The sequence below is a fragment of the Carettochelys insculpta genome, chromosome 6 (genome assembly GCF_033958435.1).
Source record: "Carettochelys insculpta isolate YL-2023 chromosome 6, ASM3395843v1, whole genome shotgun sequence".
NCBI lineage: Eukaryota > Metazoa > Chordata > Testudines > Carettochelyidae > Carettochelys > Carettochelys insculpta.
This window is the reverse complement of record NC_134142.1, coordinates 93,835,489-93,848,544: the sequence shown is the minus strand read 5'-3', so window position 1 is coordinate 93,848,544 and position 13,056 is coordinate 93,835,489. Positions and strand designations below refer to the sequence as shown.

At 46.6% G+C, this 13,056-nt stretch overlaps 1 protein-coding gene across 1 annotated transcript in view; it reads right to left on the bottom strand.

Moving 5' to 3' along the window:
- The window catches only part of CCDC73 (coiled-coil domain containing 73), a 123,436-nt gene that overhangs the window by 6,278 nt on the left and 104,102 nt on the right, over positions 1–13,056 (bottom strand). Inside the window, exons 13-14 of the mRNA XM_074998539.1 lie at positions 3,490–3,712; positions 839–2,409 (exon numbers count right to left, since the gene is read on the bottom strand). Of these exons, the coding sequence (XP_074854640.1) occupies positions 839–2,409; positions 3,490–3,712 (1,794 nt within the window). The remainder of the gene's footprint in view (positions 1–838; positions 2,410–3,489; positions 3,713–13,056) is intronic.

Genomic DNA, 13,056 nt, shown 5'->3' with positions numbered 1-13,056 from the left:
TTTCCTCCTTTTAAGAAACAAAATCAGTGCCAGGGTAACTAAAATTAATTCTTACAGACATTATCAATATCAATATCGCTCAGGTGCATCTGATGAAGTGAGTCTGTGCTCATGAAAGCTCATGCTCAAAACTTTTCTGTTAGTCTATAAGGTGCCACAGGGCCCTTCGTTGCTGTTACACATCCAGACTAACACAGCTACCCCTCCGATACTTGACATCTTAGGTTGTGTCTTGTCAAGAACTGTTGGCAAAAGATACACAAATTGCGCAGTCCATTTGCTTATCTCCTACCGACAGTTCTCTTGGGAGAGACTTTTCCAATTTGCCCGTCCATGTGGCGTGAAATGTTGGGAAAGCCCCCTCTGCTGAGACATCCCTTCTTCCTCATAGAAAGAGGAAGACAAGAATGTCGGCAGAACACTCCCCACGCAGCAGACTTCTGTTGAGAGACCTCTAGTCTCCTGACAGAAGCCTGAAGTTTAGACATAGAAATGGGCTGTGTCTCCATATGGTAATGAGCAGCCCAGAAGATGCTAATGAGGCATGGATGTAAGTTTTCCATGCCTCATTTGCATATGGCCATGTGATTTGGAGTCCAGAAGAAGCTTTTCCGGACTCCAAAATAGCCATGTAGACGGGTGGCCCATGGGGATTGCCTGGAAGGAAACTTTTCCGGGAGATCCCCATGGGTCATGTGAGTTTCCGAGATAATAGCTAAAATTATCAAAGGTTAACATTCTTCCTTTCTGAGACTACTTTAAAATGAATAGAGAGCTTCCATATTTATTTTTTCCTACATACTTATTCTCTGTTATATTCTTCTTATAATTTAAAATGTAAATAATTATTTCTCTTACCTAGTCCTCTTTCTGTTACGATAACATTTATGCTCAGATTTTCACTCTGTGTTTTTGAACGAATTTTTTTGTTTTCTGGTATACATAGTAATTTCTCTTTCAAATGGAAAGGCCCTTCGGAAGTTGTTTGACTTTCAACTTGATTTACTTTCAACCAAGGACTGAGATCTGAAAAACTTAAGTATGCTGGAGTTTTCTCAGGTTTTTTATCTGAAGCTGCAAGATCAAAGGATGACCTTCCACTTCTATTTACTAAATCTGCAGATGGCTGTATGAGTAAAGAACATGATTCTTCCAGGCGACCTTCAGCAATTCTCTCTCCTGGAACTGTAGTACTTAATAACTCTCTATTCTCACTCAACAACGTATTTTCTATTACGTTATCATTAATCACAAAGGACTGTCCATCCTTCATTTTGGATATCTGAAAATCATTTACTTCAACTTTTTCACAGGACATTTGTTTATCAGTGGTAATTTTGTTTATAATTCTTTGTTTATGAAAAACAGTCTGTGAAGCACATATATTTTCAGTGTTCAGAGGCAAAACAGCATCTGTGCATACATACATATTTGTATTGCTCTCTGTCTGTGCAGAAATATCCTGCTCATTTTGGTTGCTATGCTTATCATTCAGATTTATCCATTTATCTGTTTTTTCAGTACTTAAACTGAAATTCTCTAACAGAGACATATTCATGTTATTTTCTTGTGTATTGTCAGTGCTCACCATTGCATTATCACAGAAAGCAGGCAGAACTAGAGCATCACCCATTGTATCACGTGTACTGTTCAATGCACAGTTTCTGTTAGTTTTGCTTGCAGTGTCATTGTTCGGTTTCTTCTGAATTTCTGTATGAAATATATCTGATGATACATAACTGGAGCTTTGGTTTAATAGATGGAGTTGTTCTGTTTTGCTGTGTTTATCATCTAAAGTGTCATTAGACTCCTGTAAGTCACATTTTTGGAATTCTGTATGACTATTTCCTGTAACTTGAGACAGGGAGGCAAAATTAAATTCAGCCATGGTTTGGTTGCTGTCTGTAGTTCTCTCAGTTATAGAACTGTCTTTTGCGCCAATAGCCTGTCTGGATTCTTTGTTGGGCGCTTCATATATAAAGGTATCTTTGCCATTCTGTGTGGCATCTGCCTTATCATTTCCATTATAAACTAATTCATCTGAAGTATCACCAAATGAATGCTTACTGGAGTCTGTCTGTTGACTTGCATCCATACTGCAGACACCAAGTACTTCCATATTGTCAGGGAGCATCTTTCTTGTGTTTTCTGGGAGTTTTGCCAATGTACAAGACCTGTCTTGTGGCTTGAGTTCTGTGCTTGCATTGTTTATCTCTGGGAACATTTTGTCTGTTTTTCCTATATTTGCTGCCTTTTTGCACTCAGCAACACATACTTCTGTGGTCTGTCCTTGAGTAATTAAATCAATATCTGTGCAGAGGGTTTTGGCCAGAGAAGCCTCCTTTTGTTTTTCTTCACAGAGGCTAGCAGTATGAATTTCACCTTCATGCTTTTCAAGAAGTTGTAAATCTGTTACAATGAAAATATTATAATTAGGGACAAAAAATCTGAAGATTTAATTTATTTGCAAAATGCAGTTCACAATATATATTAATATTTTCTTTAATGTTCATTGTCTTCATACATGAAATAGTTTTATCTAAATATCAGAAAGTTCCTAGAGGCAAATATAGTATTAGTGTATTTTGCAAAATATTTATAATGTTCAAACAGAAAACAATAAACTTCAAATTTTACTAATTGTTTTTTAAAAAAAATGAATCTTAAGTAATATATGATTTGGGTGTAATACTAATACTGGGTAGTTGTCTGAATAGCTGATAATGGCATCTGCAATGAAACAGTTTCTTATTTTTTCATCCTTCATGTAGTTTAAATGAAGTCACCAGTTTACTAGTGTAATTTTGCTCTTAGTCCAGCTGATCTACAATTTATCAATCCTATTTAAGGGACAATGTGCATGCCATAGGAAAATGCTATTATTTATGAGTGACTAAACAATGAAGGAAACCGAAGGCATTTGATACAGAAGCTGTTCATTGTAAGTATATTCCAATACTATGGACATTATTTCTATTAGTTAGCAAGAAAAGAGAAGAGTCAAAAAAACAACATATAGGTTTGAAGGTTTTAAAGTTTTGACTTTGCGTTGCTGTCATTTTGAAGGTTAGGCTGAGATATGTCCCATTTCTTGGGCAGGTTCCAAAAAGTAGACTAAACTAATCTAAAATATAAGGATCTATATGATACATACATGTTTGTTGACATGATCTGAATAGAATAGTAATTATACTATTACATTTTGAACTAGTGCAGGCCTATCTCCTACAAAGTTATACTGATAGAAGGGAATAGTTTTCCCTCCCAATGCTGCAGTACTTGAACTGGGGACAAGCAAGTTTCTTCTAACCCATCCTCACATTGAAACGGTGACTACATTGCACAAAAAGGGGCGGTGGAGCATACAAACCGATACCCGAGTTTACTTTATACAAACTGGCACCTACTGACACCATGAATTTAATTAAAGAATTTGATTTTGGGCACTGAATCTCTCTCATTATACAGGATAATTGTAAGTATTTATACCTCTGGCAACAATGTTGTATGTCTCTGCTGTGCATCCAATTCCATTACATTGTTTGCTTTGTACTTTATCAACGTTTGAAGAGCTGCCTACAATACTCTTTATTTCAATATCATCTTCCTGTCCAGGACCAGAAATATGATCATTTTTTATTGTAGACTGTGCATTCTCATTTTCTTTCTGTCTAGTCTGTATTTCGTTGATTTTCAGCTGCTCTTGACCATTCTGGCATAAAATGTGAGAAAGCTACCTTATTAATTAGAGATAAGAAAATATATTCAGAGCTATATATCAAAAATTCAGATTAGATTTAGCAGGGAGGCTCTGTTCACTTTTTTACCCCACTGGTGTAAATCAGAGTAATTCTTTTGAATTAAATGGAGTGACGGGTATATATAACAAAGAATCAGGTCCACAAGGTATACAGAAGAGGCTAGTTATTTGACATTCCCTCTTTCTCCCACTGTTCCTCCAATCTGTTGCATCTTTTTCTTCCATTCCCAGTACAGCCAGGCTCAAATATTCAGACCCCCAATGCCATGAAAAAGATGAAATTAACTTTGGAAAAAAAAAAGAAGAGCTTTACATTCTTAGTTGTCTCTTGATTTTGGAGACTTTAGGGAGCAGTTACATCCCACTTTTAAGCTTTTATTAATTATGAAAGTGATTGATTCTTTTTTAATGAAAGGGGAGGCTACTTTCCCTGTGCAATAACTGGTGTTTTTCAAGATAGGAGTCCATGCAAGCATTCCACTTCAGGTGTGCTCATACACCATACCCCTTTAATCAGAGATTTTTGGGGGTAGTGCCTCTTCAGCTTGTGCATGTGCCTTGCTCCAAAGCTATATAGGTGAGAGCTTTCAAATCCTTTTTTACTTCATAGTCTCCCAAGGAAACTTCAAAACAAAAGATAAGGAGGACAGGCACTCTGAGGGGAACACATCTCAAAGAACTCCAGAAATCTGCTTGATTTTGTTTATTATTGTCAAATTCAGGAATTGGAGGAAGTGCATATAGCAGGCTTCTTGTCCACGGAAGGAGGAACATGTTTTCCTAAAAAGAGAGGGCCTAACTCCTTCCTTGAATGAAAGTGTTTGCATTTCTTGCCAGTAGCAGTGTCAAAGAAGTCTATTTTTGGAAACCCCAGAGTCAGAAAGATTTGATTAAAAAATCCAAGAATTCAAACCCCAAACACAGTCCTGGGAGATGTGCCTGCTGAGATTGTTGGGTATCTCATTTTGTATTCCAAGATAAGTCTACAACTGGTGACGCTCCAGTTCCAGAGCTTTACTACCTCAGCATACAGGGAGGAAGGGCTGGCCCCCTCCTCATGTGATACAGAATATATAGGTTATGTTGTCCTTCAAGACCTTTTGGACCTATTTCCAATAAACGATAGAAAGTATACAGACATTTCCTCAACGCAGACAGGTTGAGAGTTGACTGTCCTCAACCCAAATAGGCTGATGCGTAGTCAAGCCTCTTATGCTGATCATCTGCTCTGAGTTGTGTGGGTCCCCAAATCCAACCCTCACACATTAAAGGTGTATCTGTGGTGGTGACAGTATGAAGAGTTTAAACAAATGGAACTAGAGAAGGGGATTGGTGCCTGCTCTCCCTGCCCACCAAAGGGGAGCTGGGTCAAATAAGCTCCCCATACTCCAACCCCCTGCTCCAGCACTAAGCACCCTCACACACACTCTAACTCCCTCCCTGCTCCCACATCAACCCCCAGCCCTAAGCTCCTTCCTGCACCCTAAGACCCTAACTCCCTCCTAGACTCCACACCACAACCCTGAGCCTCCTACCAGACCCCACAATGCCCCAGCCCTGAGCCACCTTCTGCACCCCTAACTCTTTTCCAGGCGCTTCACCCTACCCTCTGCCCTAGCCCCGAGCCTCTCCTGCACATTAACTTGTTCCCAGAGTCTGCACCCTTCCCCTATCCTAGCCCTGTGTTCCTTCTCACACCCTAACTACCTCCGAGATACCACACTACAACTCTAAGCCCCAGACTTAAGACTGCTCCAGCACCCTAACTGTTGCCCTGCACCAGCACCCCAAACTCCTGGAGGTGAGTTTGGAGTCTATGAACTAGCACTGTATTTGGACTAATCAGAAAGGATGTAATGAGAAGCAAAAATGTGGAATAATGACTAAGTCACTGCTTTACAAATGTCTAGAATCAACATGTGTGTCAGGAAAGTTGCAGAAGATGCCTGCACTCTAGGGCTAAGTCTACACTAGAAACTGTAATGGAGTTCAGAGGTCCCCAAGCACTGCACTGTCTGCAGCCAGGAGTGCTGCTCACTCAGCAGGTAGAAAAGGAAGTTTTTAAGTCGGCAGAGACACAGTGTAGTGCAGAGGTGTCAGTACAGCAGGCAGAGACAGTCATCCCAATCCATCTTGGGGACAGGGGGCCTAGGTGGTGCCCCCATCTGGGGTCTAGCCTCTCCTCAGCACAGGCTAGTTGCCTTCCAACTCTCCCCTCCACTTCCAATTGCTGCCTCAGATTCAAACCCTGCTGGGCTCTGCTCTGCTCTCTGTTGAGGGACAGAGGTGTTACCTGGCAGTTTAGGTTACAGACAGCAGGGGGTCATCTGCAGCATGTGTGAGCTGCTCAGCCTGTCTCTCACACACACACACACACACACACATGCACCCACCACTCCATCACATCAGCATCTGTTGACATTAATGTCTGTTGACAGAGTGCATCTACACACAAAAGCAGATCAACAGAGCAAGCTGCTCTGTCAACAGAGAGTAGCCAGACTGCCCTGTCCTCTGTTGACAGAACAGCTGACCAGGAGCTCTGCAAACCTGGCTGCCTGGTGAACCAGAAGCCCTCTCTGTCGACAGAAGTGTCTACACTGCACTTCTGTCAACAGACCATTATTCCTCAAATTTTCAATGGATAACACTGTTGAGATAAATGCAGAGTTCTGTCGAGACTCTGTCACGAGAATGCTTTATGTATGTAGATGCTCCCTGAATTATGTCAACAGAAGGCCCCTTCTGTCTACAAATCTTTCTAGTGTAGACACAGCCTAGTAGAATGTGAGATGGTATTAGCCAGGTAGTAGCACAGTAAGGCTGTGTCTACTCTAGCAAGTTCTTTCAAATGATTTTTTGAAAGAAGGGGGCTCTTTCGAAAGAGCCCAGGGAGCGTCTACGCACAAAAAGCATTCTTTCAAAAGTAAATCAAAAGAATGTGGTGCTCCTTTCGAAATCACTCTTCCTTTCCCATTTCAGGAAGAGTGCCCCCTTTTGAGGGCTTCTTTCAAAAGAAAATGTGTGTACATGCTCCATAGGGCCCTTCTTTCGAAAGAACAGTCTTCATTTTCGATCCCTGGCCTGTTCTTTCGAAAGAGCAGGGATTATGTGGACGCTCTCTTTCAAAAGAGCAGATCACTCTTTTGATCCGCTTTTTTGTGTGTGGATGCACTCTTTCGAAAGAACTTCTTTCGGAAGAGATCTTCCAGAAGAGCTTCTTTCGAAAGATCTCTGTAGCATAGACATAGCCTAAATGAATAAAGAGCTCCAGGAAGAGATTCTCTGAGTGGAATGTGGTTGGCCCCTAGTTCTTTCTAACCACTTCAAGTAGTTATGCAGAGAATAGAGAAGTTACTCACCTGTAGTAACGATGGTTCTTTGAGATGTGTCCCTGTGGGTGCTCCACAATAGGCGTCGGGCTCACCCGGCGCTGCAGATCGGTATTCTTCTAGCAGTTTCTATTGGATCGCGCAAGTGCCAATGCGCGCCGCTCCCTTGAGTGCCCCCGGCCATGTGCGCGATCCGGTCCCCGCCAGTTCCTTGACCAACCGCCTCGGATGCTCCTGAAAAACACCAGACAGAGATCCGAAGCGGGGAGGATGGGCGGGTGGTGGAGCACCCACAGGGACACATCTCGAAGAACCATCATTACTACAGGTGAGTAACTTCTCTTTCTTCTTCGAGTGGTCCCCGGGGGTGCTCCACAATAGGTGACTACCCAGCAGTAACCCAAGTAAAGAGGCGGGTAATTGATTCATGTGCAGCTTGCCCCCGAGAGGACTGCTGTCGACAGACAGGTATCCTCCTCGAATACCCGATGCAGGGCATAATGCTTGGCAAAGGTGTCGTAGGATGACCAGGTCGCCGCTCTACAGACGTCTTTTAACGCGATGCCCTTGAAGAAGGCTGTTGACGCCGCCACCGCCCTGGTGGAGTGAGCCCTAGGCAGGGCCAGCAAAGCGGTCTTTCGAAGCTCGTAGCACATTTTTATACAGGACACAATGTGCTTTGAAATTCTCTGTGAAGAGAGGCCTTCCCCTTTTGACCTGGGAGCGAGAGACACCAGAAGCCTGTCCGTTTTCCGGAAGGACTTAGTTCTGTCTATGTAAAAGGCCAACGCCCTTCTCACGTCTAGGAGATGTAGGCGCACCTCCTTGCTGGAGCTGTGAGGCTTCGGGTAAAACGAGGGTAAAATTATTGGTTCGTTAAGATGGAACTATGAGGAAACTTTTGGAACGAAGGCTGGGTGTAACCGTAAGGTTACCACCTCCTTTGAGAATACTGTGCAGGGCGGTGTTGCCATCACTACCGCGAGCTCGCTCACCCTGCGGACTGACGTAATCGCAAGGAGGAAGGTTGTTTTCATCATAAGGAGTCGGAAGGGTACCATGGCTAATGGTTCGAAGGGTGGTCCCGATAGCGTGCTGAGCACCAAGTCCAAACTCCACGACGGCGGAAGCGGTTTTCAAGGGGGATACAGGTTTACCAGCCCCTTCAAGAACCTTGTGACGATAGGGTGGGCAAATACAGTGGGCCCTTCCTCTGTATGCCGAAAAGCTAATATAGCAGCGAGGTGGACCTTTAGCAAGGATAGAGAAAGCCCGTCTCGTTTGAGGTCCAATAGGTATTCTAGTATTACAGTTATAGGAACGTCAAGGGGAGCTAACTGTTTGGCAGAACACCAGGCTGTAAATCGAGTCCATTTCTGTTCATAAGTCCTCCTGGTGAAGGTCCTTCGGCTACACTCCAAGACTTGTTGTACTCCCTCCGTACACGTGCTCTCTAAGGCGCTGAGCCATGGATTAACCATGCTTGTAGGCTCAGTCCCTGAGGATGCGGGTGCACTATGGACCCCTGAGCCTGCGTGAGTAAGTCCGGCGCCACCGGTAGGGGGAGTGGTGGACAATCCGACATGCGTAGAAGCAAGGGAAACCATTGTTGCCAGTCCCAAGTTGGAACTATGAGTATCATGCGAGCTCTCTCCCTTCTGGCTTTCTGCAGAACCTTGTGGATAAGCGTTGTGGGGCGAAACGCGTAGAGTAGAGGGCCCTTCCATGAAATCATGAATGCGTCCCCCAGGGACCCCCGCCCTATTCCTGCTCTGGAGCAGTACTGGGGACACTTCTTGTTGTACTGGGTGGCAAACAAATTGACTTGGGGAAACCCCCATGTACGAAATATGCGCCGTAGCAGGTTGGAGTGGATCTGCCATTCATGCGTGAGTGCGAAGCGCCTGCTCAGCTGATCTGCCTTCACGTTGTGGGCGCCCGGCAAGTACGAGGCTTTCAACGTTATGTTGTTGGCGATGCACCAGTTCCGCAATTGGACTGCTTCTGCACATAACGCACGGGATCGTGCCCCTCCTTGTCGATTGATACAGAACATAGTGGAGGTATTGTCGGTATTGATCCCGACAACTTTGCCATGCAAGTATTCTTGAAAATGTCTGCACGTGTTGAACACTGCTCTGAGCTCCAGTATGTTTATGTGCAGTGTCTGTTCCACAGGGGACCATAGCCCTTGCGTCACCTTGCTGCCAATGTGCGCTCCCCATCCTATGTGGGAGGCGTCGGTAGTAAGAAAAATAGAAATTTGTGGTTGGTGGAAAGGCACCCCCACTAGCAGATTCTCGGGATTTTCCCACCACGCTAGGGATCTGCACACCTCCGTCGTGGGCAACACTACCCTGTGGACAGTGTGGGATGCCGGTTTGTAAACACTCGCCAGCCAATGCTGCAGGCTTCGCATGTGTAACCTGGTATTCTGTACCACAAACGTCGCTGCCACCATGTGCCCCAACAGTTGCAGACACGTTAGGACCGGCACCGTGGGGCTGTACGTCATGACTTGCACAAGGGAGCTGATGGTGCGGAAGCGGGCATCAGGCAAGTATACTCTTGCTGTGATAGAGTTTATGCGTGCCCCTATGAACTCTATATCTTGCGTGGGTTCGGTCTTTGACTTTGTGAGGTTCATAACTAGGCCCAGTGAAGTAAACGTGTTCGCGGTGACGCGTATCATACGTAGGACCTCTGCCTTTGAGGCCCCTTTCAGTAGACAGTCGTCCAGATATGGGAAAATAAACACCCCCTGTCTGTGCAGGTAGGCTGATACCACTGCCAGGGTTTTGGTAAAGACTCTGGGTGCTGAGGATAGGCCGAATGGAAGAACCCTGTACTGGAAATGTTCCCCGCCGACCGTGAAGCGGAGGAAGCGTCTGTGTGCCGGGTGGATTGTTATATGAAAATAAGCATCTTGTAAGTCGAGGGCTGCAAACCAGTCTCCATCGTCCAGTGCCGTAAGTATGGAGGCAACTGTGATCATCCGAAAGCGTTGCTTGCGCAAGTAACGGTTGAGGCCCTGTAGAACCAAAATCGGCCTCCAGCCTCCTGTTTTCTTCTCTGTTAGGAAGTAGCGTGGATAAAAACCTTTCCCTTGGAATTGTTCCGGCACTCTTTCCACCGCCCGTATGAACATGAGGTGATCTACCTCCTGCTTCAGCCTCGCCTCGTGGGCAGTGTCCCTGAGATGAGGCTGGGCGGGAGGCTTCGTCGGTGGAAGTGACTGGAAAGGGATCGTGTAATCCGTGGCTATAATTTCTAGCACCCATTTGTCTGTGGTGATCTCTTGCCATTGGGAGTGGAATGGTTTGAGGCGATGGTGGAACATGAGATGAGAATGGCATTGAGCGATGGTATTGATAGTGCAGCCCCCGACATACCCGTCAAACTTGCTGTCTCTGGGCCTGTCCCGAGCGTGTACGGCTTTGTTGAGAATGTCGCCTGGGAGCCCTGTACTGCTGCTGCTGTTGATGGTGCCCTTGGTCGTAGCCTCGCTGATATTGAGCGCGCTGTGGTTGGTAAGCATAGCGTCTTTGCTGAGGATAAAATTTCTTTTTCTTGTATGGGGGAGTATAAATACCCAAGGTCCTAAGTGTGGCCCTCGAGTCTTTGCTGGAGTGGAGGACCGAGTCGGTTGAGTCCACAAACAGCTTTTGCTTATCAAAGGGAAGATCCACGATCTTCGCCTGTAGGTCTCTGGGGATACCAGACGTCTGGAGCCAGGATTCCCTACGCATGACCACTGCTGCGGCTGTTGAACGTGCTGCTGTGTCCGCCACGTCCAGGGCAATCTGGACTCCCGTCCACGACGACGCATAGCCCTCTTGGACAATCGCCTTTAACACTGGCTTCTTGTCCTCCAGGAGTGAATCCATGAGGGGAGTGAGTCTAGAGTAATTGTCAAAGTTATGGTTTGATAGATGTGCCGCATAATTTGCCATTCTCAATAATAGGGTAGAGGAGGAATAGACCTTCCTGCCAAACAGCTCCAGCTTCTTAGCATCTTTATCTGACCCCCCCGATTTGTACTGAGATGTCTTCGACCTCTGCTGGGACGATTCGACCACCAAAGAATTGGGTTGCAGGTGACTAAAGAGGAACTCCATGCCCTTGGCTGGGACGAAGTACTTCTTATCCGCTCTCTTGTTCATAGGCAGAATAGAGGCCAGAGTCCGCCATATGTTAGTGGCTGACTCCATAATGGCTTCGTCCAGCGGGATAGCAATTTTAGATGAAGCCAGTGGTCTCAAATTTTTCAGGAGTTTATGGTGCTTCTCCTGCACCTCTGCTATTTGAATGTCCTGCATGAAAGCTACTCTTTTGAACAGCTCCTGGAATTGTTTAAGGTCATCCGGAGGGGAGACATCCCCGGGGGCCATGGCCTCATCTGGGGAGGATGAGGAGGAACCGCTGGGGTAAACCTCCCCCAAATCCTCTGGCTCCCGAGTTCAGTGATATACTTGCTCCCTGGAGGACTGTGAAGGGAAGTCTCGGGATTCTGGACCTAATTCCCCCTGGGACAACTGTGTTCCCATCCCAGAGCGAGAGTGTACACGGGAGTATTGACGAGTAGTAGGAGAGGACCTGCCCCTGGATCTAGACCTACGGTGTCTGTGTTCAGCATGATGAGGACGACCACAGCAGCATGGGCAAGGGCCCGGTGATGGAGACCTGGACCATGATTGGGGAGTGTACCCACGATGTCTGGGAGAGCGGGACCTCTGTGACGACATAGATAGTGGTGAAGCTGGTTTGTGATAGTACTCAAGGGGATCCATGCCCAAAAATGGTGAAGGTGGCCCGAGCCACGGCGAAATTGGCTGGAGGAACGGAGAGGGAGGCCCGAGATAAGCCGGTGGAGTTACAGCCCGGCGGTGCGGCGTGTGTATCTTGGGGGGGAGGTGGGGCTGGGTGATAAGGGCAGCGCGGCCCTGCCTGGAGATGGACTAAGGTGCCGAGTTTTTGCTTTTGCCTTGCCCCTCCCCTGTGGGGTGGGGGCCGCCCCCTCCCGTGCCGGGGATCTCGGCCCCATTGTTGGCGCTGCGCTCAGCACCGTCAGCGGCAGTGCCGCGCGGGTAGCTTCCTCCGGCACCAATAGGCTCCGTGCCAGGTGCCCCTGCGCCATCGGCACCGCGGAAGCCGGTGCCGCCAATTCCAGCGCTTGCCACACTGGTGCTCGCAGCGCCTTCTGTGCCGCCTGTTGTGTAATCAGAGGCTTGGCCTCTGCCACGTGCGCTGCTGCGCTGCCGCTTTCATGAGCTCGTGGCTGGGGGCTCTGTGTTCCGCTTGTCCTGCCCGCTGGGCCCGCCGGCAAGGATCGAGCTGGGGAGAGTTTCCTCCTCTTCTGCACAGAGGAGGTCAAAGAGGCTTCCTTCCTTTTACGCAACCCAGAGGGCCCTTCTGCGTGAGGCTTCTCCAGCGGTTCGGGCTGGAGAGCCTTATCAAACAAGATCATTTTGAGCCTCATCTCTCTTGTCTTTCCTGGCCCTGACTGTAAGCTTAGCACAGTGGGAACACTTCTGGGTTACGTGCAACTCTCCCAGGCAGTGAATGCATTCACTATGCCCATCAGAGGCCGGCATAGCCTCGCGGCATGACTCACACTTCTTAAACCCCCAAGAAGCCATCGCGGTGAGTCTTTACTATTAACAGGGTACTTAGCCACTAATCAGTGCTTTCTAACCCAAAATAACATTCACGGCCTTCAGGGCAGCGGATGGCTTAACAGCCTTCTTGCCTGCCCCTCTCTCCTTCGTTCCTCTTCTCTCTGCTGTCTAATATTCTCTTTCTTTCTCTTCTTTCTTTTTTTTTTTTTCAATAGTGACAAAACAAACGAACTATACATAAAAAACCACTATCTTATCTGTCTCTGGCTTTAGCCGGAGTGGATTCCGTCTGCAGCCGATGGCGACTGAGAAGGAACTGGCGGGGACCAGATCGCACACATGGCTG